The sequence below is a fragment of the Pipra filicauda genome, unplaced genomic scaffold (assembly GCF_003945595.2).
Source record: "Pipra filicauda isolate LSUMZ 115617 unplaced genomic scaffold, ASM394559v2 scaffold184_size3518187_pilon, whole genome shotgun sequence".
Taxonomy (NCBI): Eukaryota; Metazoa; Chordata; class Aves; order Passeriformes; family Pipridae; genus Pipra; species Pipra filicauda.
In genome coordinates, this window is record NW_024104292.1 from 148,370 (window position 1) to 165,156 (window position 16,787).

Here is a 16,787-nt window from a genome sequence, read left to right on the forward strand (position 1 = left end):
GGGATTTTTTTCTGACGTGAATGCAAAGAGGTTCTGCATCTGTTTGTTTCATTTTTACAGTGTCATTGGGATAATGATAAATTTTGATACACCTGCCATAGTGGCGTTGTCCTTTGTTGATTGATGAAAACAGCTATCAGGAAAGGGCTGGAGTGGGAGGCAGTTCAGAGGAAGGAATAGGTGAACGTGGTTTGAGACCCCCCTCCAAAAGGCATTTAAAGGAGAGAAGCATTGGTTATGTAAGTGTATATGTTTTGCTGTGGATTTACAAACAAAATAAATGAATGAATGAATGAAATATGTAAAAGTAATCCTATGGCTAAGTCTTTGCAGGAAGGCTGACTTCTCTCATAGTTCTTTGAGACAGCAGACAAGAGCCAGCTCTGACCCAAAAGCTGTCTTTTATGCTACAGCTAAGATGACCTATCCTACAAGCTTTGGAGTCATGCCTCTTTAAATTAAATTCATTCAGGTTTTGGATCTGGCTTGGCTCATTTCCTGCTGCCTTTCTGCACAGAGGACGTTTTTGCTTCTCTGCAAAATAGAAGTTGTAACTGCTCAGTTGTATATGGGTGTCCAGGAGATTGGGCATTGCTATGCTGGCCACAAGGAAGCACCAGGGTTGGGATTTGCTGTACCAGATCTACATTGATATTCCTTTGCCCTAGTTCTTAGTCTTCAGTGGGAAGAAGGGCACTCATCCTAAAGGTGCATCTCCTAGGTATTCTACTTTCCACCGACTAGTACAGGGTGACCTGCTGAGATGTTGATCTCCAGTTTTAGATGAAATGAATATTCCTGCAGCTTACTGACTACCCTGCCTACAAAGTGGCAAAAATGCTGATTAAGGAGGGTATTTAATAATTTACCACTTCTTGAGAGAAAGAAATTTAAAAAAAACAAGCAAGGGAAGAAGGAAAGTTTAGATATGTTAAGTACAAGCAGAATATTCCCAGGTAGTCCATTAAAATGTGAAGTATCAGACAGATATTTTCCTGTAGGAGATAAAACCTTTCACTTGACTGTTGACTTTCAATTCCATATTTCACACATAATTTGAAAAAATGCATATTTTAAATTCTACTCATTCTGTGTGTATATTATTGCGTGTGTACAATGCACATGCACATTCTTGTCCCTGCAGCATATATTTTGCATGTTGCTGCTGACCAGTGCGTGCTCACGAGGCAGACATAGGCATGCCAAATCTGTGAGTACAGGGGCTCTGTGTGTGTGTATAATGTTTGTCTGTACAGACAGGTATATATGTTTATGTCAAGGGACCAGTTAAGAGACTGCCTTCCTGCTGTAGGAAACATAAAACAGGACTGTGTGTAGCTGGAACAAAAGCAGCTCCCAGCCTGGAGAGCTTATCTTCACAGTAAATGGGGCAGACGTGGTTTTGGGGATAGGACTAATACAGGAGCAAGGTGGTCATGCAGTTGGGTCGAACATGTTGTACCAGTGTTGAGGCTTTGCATGTAACAGATCTGTTCAAAATGTGCAAAATGATTTGGAGTGTGTAGGAGGTTGCCAAGGAGAGATGAACTCAGAGGGAAAAAAAGAATCACAAAAAGGGTACATTTTAATTTTGTCTAAGCAAAAAAGATTCTTTTTGCTCATTTTGTTTGTGATTGAGGATAGAAGAATCCCTGCAGACTTAGGAAAACTCTTACACAGCAGTTTGGTAGCACAAACCTGTAGTCTCCCCTTGAGTTGTGTGAAGCCAAACAATCTGACCTTTGTCTGTGGGTTTCAGGACTCAAATATTCAGGAGAAAGTAGAAGAGAGTAACTGAAAAATGGCTAGGAGGGACCTCGGGTGCTCTCCTCATGCATTTTTGTTATCTGCAGGCATGTGTGGTGTCCAGGGACAAAGCTAATCTCCCTTATCGGTCCCAGCTGCTCTCTCTCCCTCACTATGGCTTTTATATGCCTTCATTCCTGTAGTCACACCTTAAGCCAGTCCTGGCAAAATGATCCAGGTTATGGAAAAACTTCCATTATAAAAGCCATTAAGAGCACTCTGGCACCTTGACTGCACTGGACCCAGGGGCAATTACAGCAGTGGCAGGGTGGGTAGGAGGAGGCAATCCTGGCTTGGCCTCAGCCAGCGCAGGATGTGGTTGTCATCCTGGCTGTGCAGCTACGCTGGTAGGAAAGCGCCTCACCAGGCAGTACAAGAGGAAAACACATCAGTTGTTTCATTCGCAGGCAAAAAGCAAACCTTGAATTTAGAGTCTCATGCACCTTCTCAGATCCTTCTGGAACAGTGTTCAACGATGCACAGACCTCTGAGACTCTGTGTGTGGAGTTTGCTTGTAATTTAACTCTGTACTACCCTGAGTTGGCTGCAGCTGCTCAGGGTGAGCTGAATGCAGGAGTCTTGCAGGGACATCAGTCAGGAGAGGGATTTTTGGAGCAGCATGCTGGCTGTTGTGTTAGGAGGTAGTGTGAACACATGGTTGGAGAGGCTTGCCAGAATTGCAGTACCCTGAATTGCAGCAGTCTTACCTTTTTAGCAGGATCTAAACCTCTTTCCCTGACCCCATACATGCAAGTAAAGGAGATGATCATTTTGTTGTTCAAATCTGAAGGTTGCATCAGCAAAACAGCATCAGGATTTCCCTGTGTCGGGTGCAGTAGCTGGGAGGGCATGAGAGAGCTCTGCACCTTCGGCCATGGGTGAGTGTGCTGGAGCTAACACGAGGTGGGATCCTGGGGTAAGAGAAGTGGTTGTTAAGTGTAGCAGTGTGGGTTTGTTCTGCCAAGTCGCTTCTTGAGCAGAGAACAAAGGTAGGTGGTAGCATGAAATCCTCACACCCTCTAAGGCAAGGCAGGACTTTTGTTTAGGTGCTAAGGTACTCCCAGTCTCAGGATCCCAGAGGGCTGTTTTATCTAGAGGGAGAGCTGCTGACGGGTGGGATGGATAGATGATGTTACTTGATAAAAGAAGACAGAAATAAAGGTTCTTCTGGTGTGTAACTAGACTCTTTGTTCCCCTGGAAATTCAATTACCAAGCATAACATTTCTGTGGGAAAAAGGTAACAAAGACCTTGGTCAGCTTAGAGGCAAGGCAGAGTAGTCTACCAGTTTTTGGTGGTTGTATCTGTTTCTTACAGAAACCATCTAGTGATGATTGTGACAGATACAGCCAGTGTGTGGCTCTACGTCATTGTGGTCCTATTCCTAAGTAATGATGATTCTGCCCAGCTCTGGCTGTGACCTTCATTGCAGATCTCTAAGAACTCTTTGGTTTTGTTCCCACAGAACAATTTAAAAACCTGAGGCAACACAGAGGTGGCACATTTCTATTGCAGATGTATATGGTACCTGCCTCAATAGCGTTAATGTATCAGCAGCCAGCCATCACTCTCCTGCAGCCAGGCTGCTGCAGTCGTGTCCCTGGCTCCCTTCCCTGCTTCCTTGCCTTACTGACGCTCCTAATTTAATTTTGCAAGGTTTGCAGAGGGCTAAATTTGGGCCCAGGAGTGTTATTTTTAGAGTCTTGAAAAGAGGCTAATGTACAAAAAAAGATTTTGCTCACAGTTTAATGAACCATTTTTGGATTTTGAGGGGGAGAGGAGGATGGCAGTAAGATGGAAGGGCTTTTCATGTCATCTCTTTAGTCATATAAGGAGCAAGGGGTCCATCTATGATATTGACATCATCTCAGAGCTTCATGTGCATTGTCCCATACCATTCTTTCCCCTTGATCTGTTTCCAAAACTCCTTTTTTCTTAGCCACCCACTTTTCTTCCCTCCTGCCAGCCTCCATCCTTCAGTGCTGCTGCAGATATCTTCTGCTGTGCCTGCTTCCTGCATTTTCAGCCCTACACAGATTGTATTTCCCCGAACTAATTTTAAGGAGGTGGACTTCAGGAAAAATGCCTACCATTCATTTCTTGGTTTCTGACAGGATGGGTTTCAAGTGTTCATGTTCCAACTGGAGGCTCATTCAAGGTCTAGAGCTGAGCAGATAGTGCAAAGACCAACACGACAGAGAAGTGTTTGTCCTTGACTTTCTGACCATGTCTGTCTCAATCTCTTGGGAAGGATACTGTTATCCAGGTGTGATATGCTTGCACCAACTTTGAAATCATCATGGAGACAGGCAGTGCTTTGTTACCTGAGATAGGTCATGTGGCTGAGGCCAGTTACGGGATGGTGAAAATCAGTTTAGTCCTCAAGTCTGTAGCAAAAATAAAAGAAAGAAAAATAAAAGGGATGGGGAGACAAGGAGGCTGACCTTGAAGTGCTGTGCTTCCAGGAAGCTATCTGTCTGCTGCTGCCCTGTGTTGAAGTGAGTGTAGGTGTGGATCACTAACCCTTTCCTGTCACCTTGGGGACTCCACATTTCAGAGAGTGTGAATGAGCAGATGGATTTTAGAAGAACTAGTTTTTAGATTGAAAAGCCTTTCAACCTTGTGTTTAAAGAATGTTGACATGGAGGTCCTTGTCTTTCATACTGCTTGCCTATTCCCTCCATCTATCCTCCACCTGCAGTACAGTGTTTAAAACTCACCTGAGCACTGCCCACCTATGCCATCATGGCAGATGTTTGTCATACTAAGTGCTTTCTATGTATCTTACCTCATATTTGTTTCGGCTTAAGATATAATCCAGTCCCCCAAATGTTTACTGCTGGACATACTCCCACTGACATCTGCAGAAGAGCAGCAAGTCCAGCTGTTGACCGAAGTGTTCCTCGCAGCAGCTGCTGCCCGTGTGGGGTATGGACCTTCACGAAGAAGCTGTGATCATGTTCTGAATGCAGAGTGTATTTTCACTAATGTCCTTCCAAGATAAAAAGCCAAAAAGATGACCACCACTTATGGACTAATTAGCCAGAAGCCTCCATCTCATTTATCATAATCCAGATGTTATCCTGCTAATTTCAAGGCAGTTACTCAAGTGGAAAATTAGACACACAGGCGTTGAGAGTAGATCTACATCACAGACTTTTGTTGGGGAGGCCCTCAGTCAAGGCTTTGATGGGTTGTGTGATCTTTGGCCAACACAGCTGTGCTGACAAGAAGTCCTCAACATTGACTTCTGCTCGTTATACCATCAAAACCTTGTTTTTACTAGTATTGCTGATGTGGGGGAGGAGAAGCTTTCCTGCAAATTGCTGCCAGAGTGAGCTCTGACAATGGTGACCTCTCCTTACTCATCCTGTGGACCCCAGTATGACTGCTCTGGCAGCCTCCCTGGTAAAGCTGGCCTAAGCTGGTGCAGTTGTGAGGTTCCTGTTAGGAAACTGGGACTGCACTCACTTTAATTATTAATTTTTTCCAAGAGTCTTTTGAATGCATTTTTTAAAATGTATATCTTGTTCTCAAGAAGGCTTTGATCTTGTTAATCTTTTCATCTATGCATCAATCTGTTGTGTGAAAATGCTGGAACGTGCTCTTATTGTGGCGGGCTTTCCTAGGGTTTTGTTTCCACTTTTTTTGCATAGTTGAGAGAATTTTTATTTCCAGAGGCTCTCCCTCTGGCTTGATCCTACATGAAAGTTGACCACAGATGTGTCAGGTTCTAGAATGCCACTTTGGGCTATGTCTTTGAATTTTCTTTGCAGGGATCTCCTGATATCAAATTGAAACAATGCTTTGTGTTTCCTTGCATAATGTTAAAGAGATTGAGAATAAGCCTGCACATTCAGTTGTAAGCAGCAATCAGCTCCTTCTGCCTGTATTCTCGAGGTGGGACACATGCCAGCTTTGAATTCCAAGTTTTGTGGTTTCTATAGCACGAGGAGAAGTCTAAACTAACTTACCTGCTCTGTCTGTGTTAAGAGGTTGAGCAGTGTGCTGCTGTGTTTGTGGTCATTTGGCCAGTTTGAGGCATGGAGAATATGATTAAATCCATCTGCATTTGGGCCACATAGACTTAGCCTTAATCTTGGTCACTTATATTTGCTTTTCTCCCCTAGTTCTTACCATAGATTTAGACCTCAGGTTATACTTTCATAGTTACAGCTGTGCTTTCCTAAAATGTCCATCTGTTCATGATAGCAGCTGTTCTTGTGAAAACCTTTGTGTAAATGCGATCAATTGTGTGAGAAGTCATGCCCTGTGGAATAACTTGGATCCAAAGGAAGGTGGAGAAGGGGTCATTTGGCAGCCAAAAATCTCCCCAAAAATTAAAACCGTACCTCCTATACATGCCTATCAAAACAGAACCTTTCTAAACTGATCCAAGTCAGGACTTACACAGTTTTCAGACCCTCACTGAAAACAGTGGTGTGACAATGTGTCCTTTTCAACTTTCCTCAGTGTAAACTAGAAATTGTTCTGCTGAACAGTTGATAGCATCATGGTAATAGTTGATCACTTCAGCTAGGAAAGGAACTGGTTCCTTTGGCTCTGTACGTAACTGTGAGAGAATTCAACTTGTGATAGTGGGCTGGGCAGGAGAAGGCTGAAGCATGAAGGACACCTGGGAAGTATGCTGCCAAAGCACAGAGCCTGGTGTTGACCTCTGAGGAGGGTCAAACACTAGGCATTACCTCAAGATCTTTGAATAATTTATTGTCATTGATATCATTGGCCCCTTGCAGGTAAGTGTAAACTTCTTGGTTTATGAAAACATAATGAATTTCTGTTTGTACTTCTGTCTTTTGCCTAGGTCCTGAGAGAGACTAATAAATTGGCTGAAATGGAAGAGCCACCTTTGCTACCAGGGGAAACCATTAAAGACATGGGTACGTGAAGAGGAAATTCCTTGTTGTTTTCTGACCAAATAGAATATCCATAGAGCAAAATACCTTGGCAGTCATTGACCAACAAGAGCAAATTGCTGATGTTTTGAAAGCCGTGGTCAGGTTGTTTCATTAGTCGAGCTATTACACATCACAGGGACCAAGGTAACTATGTGTCTCCTTTTAGCACGTAGCAAATACAAAGCAATTCAAGGCACCTTAGCATGAGTGATGAGGTAGGTTGTACAGCCTTGCATTTCCTGCCTCCTGAGAGGACATGGATTCACTGTTTTAAGTTGTCCTTACCACGGGGTAACTTCTTAGGTTGACACAGCACAATTTGTGTCAAATCTCTGTCATGGACTCCAGGAAAGGATATGGTGCTTTTGTGGGGTACTTGCTGTGATATGGGGATGGTTTTTTTCTTTTTCTTTTTTTTTTTATCCAGATGTTCTGACATGCATCAGGTTTGCTGATGCTCTCCAGTCTGAAAGCTTGAGTAAGCCTCTTGATTAATTTTCTGGGAAAGATTTTTCATTCACTTCTTTGCCATGTTGCTTTCCTCTTTAAATGATATGGAAGAGTGCAACTTCAGTCCTAAACATAAAAATTCAAAACCACTGAAAATACCTCACAAAAAAACCCCACATCCAACACCACAATAAAGACAAGCAAAAAACACCCAAACAAACCCAAACCCAAAAAAATCCACCTCAGTGGATTTTTCTCTACCTCTTTTTCTCTACCTCTTTCTTAAGGACTTTGAACTCGTACTCCAACCAAACACTGCAGACTGATGTCTAACACTCCACAGACACAGTTAGCTCTGACAGCAGGACTATATTTTGAGGGGTTCCTAGGGAATAGTTTAAGAGATCAGAGTTTCCAGTGTTTTATCTGTTGACAAATGATGAGATGAGCCATATAAATCTGTAAAACTGGGTGGCTTTTGGAGTAGCCCAGACAGCAGCTGCCTGGTCCAGCAAAAAGTTAAAGGCAGCAAAAAGGAAATATTTGTTATTCATCAGCAATAATTGTTTCCTGTTAAAAGTGTCAAGAAAGGCGAATGTAATTATTTTTGTATTTTACAGGGAAGGGAAGAAAAAAATATTTTCAGCTAACCCAATAATGTAGGGTAAGATTGGCCTGTAAAAGACAGGGATTCCACAAGCAAGGGAATTAGTAGATCTGGTTTTCAGTTTCTTTCTCCCATAGGTGTTCTCTTATATATACCAAAGACTGAGCTTAATAGACTTTCCCTTGATGCTAGCACTACTACAACCCTCTGTTATAGCTGGCATCCATTCTCACAAACAGTGAAGCATTTTAATGCCTTGGAGATCCCTATTTATCAGGTAGAGACTGCTGAAATCATACAGCTGTGAAGGGGTTAAGGTCAGACAAGCCATGTGTGTAGGTACATGCACAGTGTAATTAAGTAAAATTGTTTCCTTAGGAAACCAAGCTAATAAAATGCAAATGTGAAAGGTGATGTGGCTTACAAGCTGGCAAGGCCAGTGTTTGAGATCATGCCTGGGGTTCCTTACCTGCAAAACATTTTTCTAGCACCTTTTCTATTTACTCAGAAATCCTGTTCTTTTTCAGATGTAAATGCATGCTTTTCTTATTAGTAGATTTTGTTGGGGGTTTTTTAAACATTTTGAATTACATTTTGAATAATGGGATCTCTTGTGGAAAAACCAGGCAGGCTGCCCTTACCCTTATTATGTGTCACAAGTCTGCTTTCAAATCTCTGTCAAACTCGTCCTTGAAAAGAAGTGATTAATAATCAGCTACTAATGAAACAGTTGGTTTAATTAGGACTGGCTAGAAGCATTTTGTGTTTAACTGTCCTTCAAACAAATGCATGTAAATTTATATAAATAAATAAATAAATAAATAAATAAATAATGGAATTACTAGCATGTATATATATATTATTTCTTTTTAACCAGATATTGTGTGCTACATATTTTGCTCGTAGTCACTTTTGATATTTTAAGGATCCTTCTCCACATCCAGATCTCGAGAGTTGTTGAAGACTATGCTGAAGCAGAGCTGATGTGAGGATGATTTAGTTATATGAGTTGCCAGAGCCCTGGAGTAAGGCAGACTCCCTCTTTCTCTCCCTCCAGGCTAAATCTCTTGAGATAAAGGTAGAAGAAATTAAGGTCCCCATCCTGATGCCCCAGTAGCCTCACACCTCATGTGCGTGGTGGCTGTCACCTGGAGGGTAGGCGAGCTGTCCTCCTGACACAGCCCTTGCACAGTGGGTCCCATGGGGTCCAGAGGCTTGAGGTTATTAGGATGATCCAGGGAGTTCTTTCATGGATCTGGCAGCTCTGGTCAGTGGATCTCTTCTGTGTTTTTGAGGGGTGTCATTACTTCTTGGTGACAGCGTAAACCATTGCCACGACACAGCCAGCCAACTGCTTTAGTGGCAGGAGACGTGATAGGTGGCAGAGGTGGGGAGGGAACAACTTAAATCTTGGCATTTTTAATTGATGTAAAACAGAAAGGCAGTTAGGAGGGGTGTTTGCTGTGAAAAACCAGCCTTTTGCTGAAACAAGTGAGAAACATTTGAAGCCTTTTAAGAAGGGGACTGTTTTGAGTCACCATCACTCAGCTTCAAAAATAATTGAATTGTTGCAGAGTAACTTGATCGCTGACTTCAGACCTAAAATCACCAGCAGTTGGGTGTTGTACAGATTCATGGTTGCTGCAAATCACTGTAGCTCTGCTGGCTTTCAGCAGGAGGGCCTTCATCCCAGGGCTGACTCTGCATGCAAGAGTGTGCAGAAGGACCCAAGCACCCTAAAAACCACACATGGGAGAACTACCTTCTGTCCTAGGTGGCACAAACCAGCTTGGGGACAATCCTTAGCTTTTATGCAGATTGTTGTCAGCTTCAGAGGCATGCGTCCAGGCAGAAGTCATCTCCTCTTTTCATGCATGGTGTTCTCAGCTACTGGCAGTAAGAGTTAACAATTTGCAGCCAAGCACTGGCTTTTTTACAGGGTAGCAGTTCTGTGCAAATGTAGGATTCTGGGTGATGATACTACTTTACTCAAACTCTTACCTTCTCCACAGAACCAAAACTTGCATATTAGCTCAGGCTCTAGGCTAGGACCCCAGATGAAGCTTGTTTTAATGTCATGATCTGAAAAGTAATTATGGTTGCTGTTATAATTTTTCTCCCATAATTTAAACCATGAAATCAACAACTTTTTTTCTTTTTTTTTTTTTTTAAGCTAAGGATGTTACTTACATCTGCCCCTTCACTGGAGCAATCAGAGGAACCCTTACTGTTACCAATTATAGACTGTATTTTAAAAGCATGGAACGGGTAAGCTTTTGAAATAATCTGCTTTTGTTAGCTGTTTAATCTTTAGACATAGGTGTTCTTTGAGAGCAATTCTGTGTGAAATGTAGCTGTATGTTTGAAAATATAGACATAAGGGAGCAGGAGCTGGGGATTTTCCCCCCTCCCCTTTTTAAACTCACAAATTTCAACTGTCTACAGGACCCTCCTTTTGTCCTAGATGCATCTTTAGGTGTAATCAACAGAGTGGAGAAAATTGGAGGTGCTTCCAGTCGTGGTGAGAATTCCTATGGGCTGGAGATTGTATGCAAGGTAAACTCTTACCTGTGTTTTACATCAGGGGAAGGGGAACATATATTTTTACAGGTTTTCTCTGTAGTACTGTAGGAAGTTCTGCAAAATGTTTCAGTCAGTATGACTTCATAGGCATCAAAAACCATCTGATTTTAAAAGTACTTTTCAGTATGTCCAGTACCAGTCATTCAAGACAAGATACAAACCTTTATTCAGGCTTTGTGCTGGGCAGTGGCTTTTCTTTCTAGGGGAAGCCTAGGCCTGCATCCTACTAATGCAGTTCTCAGGGTTGCCCATCATACTGTTCCAGGTAGACTCCAATTATTGTGGAATACAGTATGTATGCCTTTCTCTCGTTTGCATTTCAAGAGCAAGAAAGGAGCACGTTTCCTCCTAAATCATTAGCTCACGTCCACCTGCTGCTGTGCTTTGTGGTGAGGGACTCGCAAGTAGCCTTCAGTCCTCCTCGCGGCTGTGCTTTCATTTCTTTCGAGGTAGTACATATTTCACTTGTGCCTCTCAAGAGCCCTTGGAATAACTGGTAATACAAACTTCAGTAAAAATTAACAATTTGCCTCTTGTGTCTGCTCACTGTATACCCACGAAGCAGGTAATGCCCCCATCTTCCCTCCTAAATCCATACCACTGCTGTTCACCAGGGCATGGCCCCTCTGCCTGCCTCACTGGCCACACAGGACAAGCTGAATTCAGAACCTTGCAGGTCCTGGGCTGCTTAAAGCTCTTGTCAGAGCCCTCGAAGGCTAAGAGGAATGAATGCCACTTGCTGGTTGAAAGCAGAATGAAAAGGAGTCCCAAACTACTCCAGTCACTGCTGTGACTTGGAGGCACCAGGAAGCTAAGCAGGCTGTGGGTGTACTGAGTCAAGACCAGCCAATGCAGTCTGTACCAAATCATCCAGCTGCTCCCTTGTCCTATTGCAGTCGTAATCCACCCTGGCTAGCGTAGGGATGGGGTGCTTTTGCTGGCAAGCTGATTTGTTCCCTGTTTTGATCTGCATTCCTAGTCCTCAGCCATTTTGTTTATATGCAGATTTGTACACATGGTCAAGTTTGAATGAACTGCATTGTTTGCCTGGGTGGGAAACTTGGGCACAAACTGTATGATGAGTGTTTTGGCCCTTTGTAGCATATATATATGCCAGCCTGCTTGGCCTAGGGTATGCAGAGCAGTTCAGTGCAATAACAGAGAGGTGCAGATATAGCTTATACATCCTGAAATGTTCTCTGTCTGAGACCAATCGCGTAATCTCTTTTTGTGAGGATGCAAAGTCTTCATCTGTTTATCTCATTCTCTAATTTGCTCTACAACCTTCATATGCTTGAACTTGATAGCTCATTTCCTGCTGATGGTTTTTAAACTGCTTACTGCAAGTGTTTGAGTTGTGGGCTTAGCTGGAAGAACTTGGCACCTTAGAGATGCTTTATTTAGTTTTGGCATTTGATTTTGTAGATGAGTGTGGAAAGGAGGTCCTGGGTTACAACTCTTTGAGGAAACTACTGCTATGTGAAGGAGGAGTTCTCGGTTTCAAGACATCTTCTTGAGTGCTCTGAGAGACGGAAGCTTTAAAGGGAGATGATGTTGAATGCTTTGCACCCAGCTGGCTGGGCTTGGGCTTGGGCTACCTACATGCAGTAGCTCTGTGGAGGTACTTTGTGAGGCAGACCCTTCCAGTGGTCCTTTGGCACAACTTGGCATGAGAGCTCGGTGAGAGCTAGGAGATCTGTCTCACAAAGTCCTGCTGATCAGAGACAACTTATCCCTGAGCAGGGCTCTCCCCTAGACTTTCAGCAGGTATAGAGCTTCATGTGAAGGCAAGGTGCTGCGGTCAGGCACACCTGTGCACTTCCTTGGCTCCTCTGCAGTTGGGGCAGGCTTTGTTGGAGTCTGCAGACAACCACTGAGCCAAGCCCAGCGTTGCAGTACAAGTGTTCCAAGTACAGTATTAAATCAGTACTAGAAGGAGCATTATGATGTGACCCTATTTTGAATTCTGGCTTTTGGATTTTCTTTGAATTTTGAAGTGGTTCAGAAATTTGCAACTTGATGTCCCTCTTTTTTTTTATCCTAGGATATTCGAAACTTGCGATTTGCTCATAAGCCTGAAGGGAGAACTAGACGGTCCATATTTGAGAACCTAATGAAATATGCTTTCCCGGTTTCAAATAACCTGGTAAGTGTTTGCTCTTCAGTTTTTACCAAAAGACACAGAGTGGCAGTAAACTGTTTCGTTCTGTCCTTCTACTTGGTACAGCATTCACATGGGGTACATTTTCTTGAAGGAGGAGAAGTGGGTTTTACGTCTGTTTTTAACTGAAGTTGGTAGGAGTTTAAATCATATAGAAAACAGGAAAAGTCTACTACCATGGGCTGGATTCTTTCATGTGTGGAGTATGACTTAGTGATGAAGCCTTGCAACAGAGGGAAAGTTGTCAAAGCGCAGTGACATCCGTCAGAGGTTTATAACTAATGGTGACTGCACTGCCCCAAATCTGAAGTGCAATTCCTCTGCTCTGTAATGTTATGTCACTGCAATTGTTGTTTCAACTGCTGGTTGAAAGGAACTGTTTGTTAATATGTAAGAGAATTCTTGTCCAAGTAGTTTTTTTTCTTTCTTTCTTTAATAATAAACTCCTTTTGTCCATAAAGTACTAGGTAACAGACAAGCAAGATCAGGGGTGTACTGGAAAGTACATTGTTGTACGAGTTATCTGATACAGCAAGAGGGTTAATCTTTTTCACAAAGCCCTAAAAAAAAAGTTAGTTCAGTGGGGAAAAAGGAAGGGTCAGTCATGAATTAGTATTTGAGATATCAAACATCCTTAAATAGGCTCTGAGTGGGCTCTTAATGGTAAATTTTCTTTCTTTCAGCCACTTTTTGCATTTGAGTACAAAGAGGTTTTCCCAGAAAATGGATGGAAAGTGTATGACCCAACTTGGGAGTACAGAAGACAGGTGGGTATTGTGCCACATCCTCTCTACTCTTCAGAAGTGAGGCTCTGTGCAGTAATACAGTTACAGGTCACGTGGAGCGGATAATGATGCTACTGACAAATGTTGTGCAGGCTGGATTTTGTTCTCCACACTGCAGTGATGGATGACAGCAGTACTAGAGGTAGTAGCATCCACTGATGGAGATTGGCTCAGGCTGCAGAGAGCTGACTTCAGCCTTCAGTAGAAGAAGCTAATGCTCTGGCTTGGTCATCAGCTGCTGCTGGCGGTGAGGAACATTGTAGGTACATTGCTGAGTTTCACACCTCATTGCTGAGTTTCACACCTCAGTGTTTGCTTGTATCAGTTTTAATATTTTCCAGTTTTTCCTGTCTTAAACATGACCTTGGGAGGAAAAAATTAAGAGTAGAATGCCTTTATTATCATAGGGAATCAGCACAGGAATCAACCTAGAGAGTTTTGCGATTTACCATAGCTTAGAACACACAGTTGTAGTGTGTCCAGAGTAGACTGGTCAAAATGTATTTATGATCGTGAAGTGACAGGCTGTCAATTAGGAACACTGTGGTAAGAGCTTGAGTGGTCCTCCCTGGGGGACAAGATGAGAGAATTTTGGTTTTTATAATGGAATTGCTCCTATCATAAAATTCTCAAGTAGAGGAAAGAGCTCAATTTGGTGACACGCTCGCCCTGGACACAGTAAACATCTGTCTCATCTAGATCTGCCAATAAAAGCAATTTTCCTTTGTTAAATTAAGAGATGTTAAGCCATGTAATTTAAAGATTTGTGTCTTTCTCTTACAATGAAACAAACCCAGACCTCTGTCCTAGCCTAGCTGTTCATCTGATTTCTGGCATCCAAAATGTAAGGATTCATTTTTCTAGCTCTAGTCTTCTAAAAGCTGGGCATGCCTTCTAAATTGGTTATCTAGGCCTGTCATTAACAGATGGGGAGAGAGCTCTTCACTGTAGGGGGTGATTTGTTCTCTCCTAAAATAGCTGCCTAAGATAGATCGCTGGCTTCTAGGCTGCTAATTGAAAGTGAGATGTATCTTACTGTACGCTGCCTTCATTGCAAGAAGTATGTTTTGCTATGAGGTGCCACAATCCAAAATCCTAGTAGAGACAAAATCCAGTCGTTTGTAATCATATTGTATCTAAGGTCAACTTTGGCTACAAGACCAGATAATGCAGTGATTATTGCTTCGTTTAGAATTTACCTCTTTCTTGGTGGTTATTTTATGGAAAGATCTGTTCATAGAGAAGGATCTGCAGTCCAAGCTATTTAAGCAAGATGCTTCTTCATAGGTCTGAGAACTTTGGAGTAACAACTAAAGATCTCCACTGAAAAGCACAGTATTCACTTAGCCAAGCTTCAGTTAAAACAGATGTACCAAAGAGATTCTTGCAATACCTGGAAAGGAGGAAGGGTGACCCCTGTGAATTTCCAAGTAAATTATTCTACTTTCTTAATCCTGCCATGTCATTTTTTTATAATAGAAGCTTATCTGTCCATATTAGTGTTTTTGTACTGTGATCTGGTGTACCTTAAATTTGGCAGGAGTTTGGTTTCGTGGTGAATTTGCATGCACGTAATTAGCATCTCTTTGTGGCCTTTCTGTAAAGAAAATGAGACCGGGCCATGGCGTCTTTGTTTCTTGTCACACGAGGTAGCACTGCTGTGTGCAAAACATGACAACTCAAGACATTACTGCAATGTGTAGTTGTGCTATGCTGCTTTTGTATCATTTTTGAGTAGAAAGGAAAAACTTTGCTTGACTGCTTTTATGTCAAGAAACCAAACTAATGTCCCGGTGCTGAAGCCCTTGGTCATTTCTTTACAATGGTAACTGCAAAAGTGAACCCAGTCAGGACATTTTGCAGCCACAGCCTATCTGAATTTTACCCATGATGGGCCACAGTCACTACCATTCCAGATCACGCAATCCATCTGTTCCAGTAGCTTATCTTCAAAAGTGACTAACGCCAGCTGCCAAAGAAGAGACAAACCGTACTGCAGTAGATGTTTGTGTTATGATGTGGCCAGGAGGAGAATTTCATCCCTTTTGTTAGATTGATTTGGGTCCTGCAGCATGATGCTTTATGTCCCCTCCAAAACTTTTAGGTATTTCAGTCTGTTTATTTAATTCTAGCATTTATAACTATGGATGTTCAATTTATCTGTGTGAATGTCTTAGCCTTTTTTCTTAATCCAACCAGATTCTGCTAAAGCAATAACAAATACTACAGTAAATCAGGATTATGTCCTGAAATGGCAGCAGGCGTTCATTAACAGTGAAACAAAACTGGCATCATCAAATCAGATAATGTCACTGACTCTGTGAATTGTGATCAGAAATAGAAAAGCAGGACATATGCACAGTCAGCAGGACTTTTTGGAATTGGTTTAAAAACTGTTACAGAAGAGCTGGCCTAGGGCATAAGCAGCCCAGCAGTATGGCCAGATGTTAACTTGGTATATCTTAGGCCAGGTCAGTCTTTTCCTGTGGAAGCAGGGTCATAGAGAGAGGGGAGTGGATCAAAAGTAAACTCCAACTACCAGCCATTCAGAAAAGACATATATACTAGGATCTGTGGTCTACACTGGTACATGTGGCAAGCTTGTGTGTGGTATGATTTATTTATTATAATTTTCATTAAGATTAATAGAAGTGTGTTGATATGATAGCAACTGTAGCAATTAGGGAAGATACTCAGTAAACTCCTGACTTCTCTGTTAGCATTCTTGGGAAAGATGGAAATATGTAACTTATTAAAAATCCGTGATTGTGTAAAACTATGAGGAGTAATAAACAACCTGTAGAGAACAAAAGGAACTTGGAGAGGTTTGAGATTTAGTTGGTAAATAGAATCACATGTGGCAAATGAAATTTAAAACTGAAATTGCTCCCTGATTTTTATTACATGCAGGCTGGCAGAGTTTAAAACAGAATTGCAAAGTGAATAAGACGCAGTTGAAACCAAAAGGCCTTGAGATGCCTTTGGAGTAACTTAAAGCTTTATTTTCCTTAACAAGGTGGGGAGCATTTGGAAAATATTACAAGGGGTTGTGAGGCAGGAAGTATGTAACGTTTCCCTACAGAAGTCATTCTGGTCCAATCCTATGCTCTGGTCATATCTACCAGGTAACCACAGTATAGGCTTGTGATTGCTGCTTTCAGAGAAAACATGTAGAAACTAGTAATTCAGAAGAACTGACCTATTTTGAGGGTAAAAGAAATGCCCAGCATTAGTATACAAGCAGAGTGGGAAAGGTAGAGCATGAGAACAGCATCCTACAGAGGATTGCTGGGTGTAACATAGCGGAGTAAAGTGAGAATTGAACTATTAAATGTCCCATGGTCTAACTGAGGTCTTGCTTATGCTAGGTATGTCCCTACTGCAGAGCTCTCTTGTGCTAAGTGGACACAACATGGGCTGAGTACATGGCAGAGGGACCAGCTTGGCTGTGCAGCTATGTCCTGTGTTGGTGTAGGG

The 16,787-nt window shown here is 42.3% G+C and overlaps 1 protein-coding gene across 1 annotated transcript in view; it reads left to right on the forward strand.

Moving 5' to 3' along the window:
• The window catches only part of MTMR2 (myotubularin related protein 2), a 64,527-nt gene that overhangs the window by 31,691 nt on the left and 16,049 nt on the right, over nt 1-16,787 (forward strand). Inside the window, exons 3-7 of the mRNA XM_027735624.2 lie at nt 6,631-6,706; nt 9,955-10,049; nt 10,227-10,337; nt 12,409-12,510; nt 13,209-13,292. Coding sequence (XP_027591425.2) covers nt 6,631-6,706; nt 9,955-10,049; nt 10,227-10,337; nt 12,409-12,510; nt 13,209-13,292 — 468 coding nt within the window. The remainder of the gene's footprint in view (nt 1-6,630; nt 6,707-9,954; nt 10,050-10,226; nt 10,338-12,408; nt 12,511-13,208; nt 13,293-16,787) is intronic.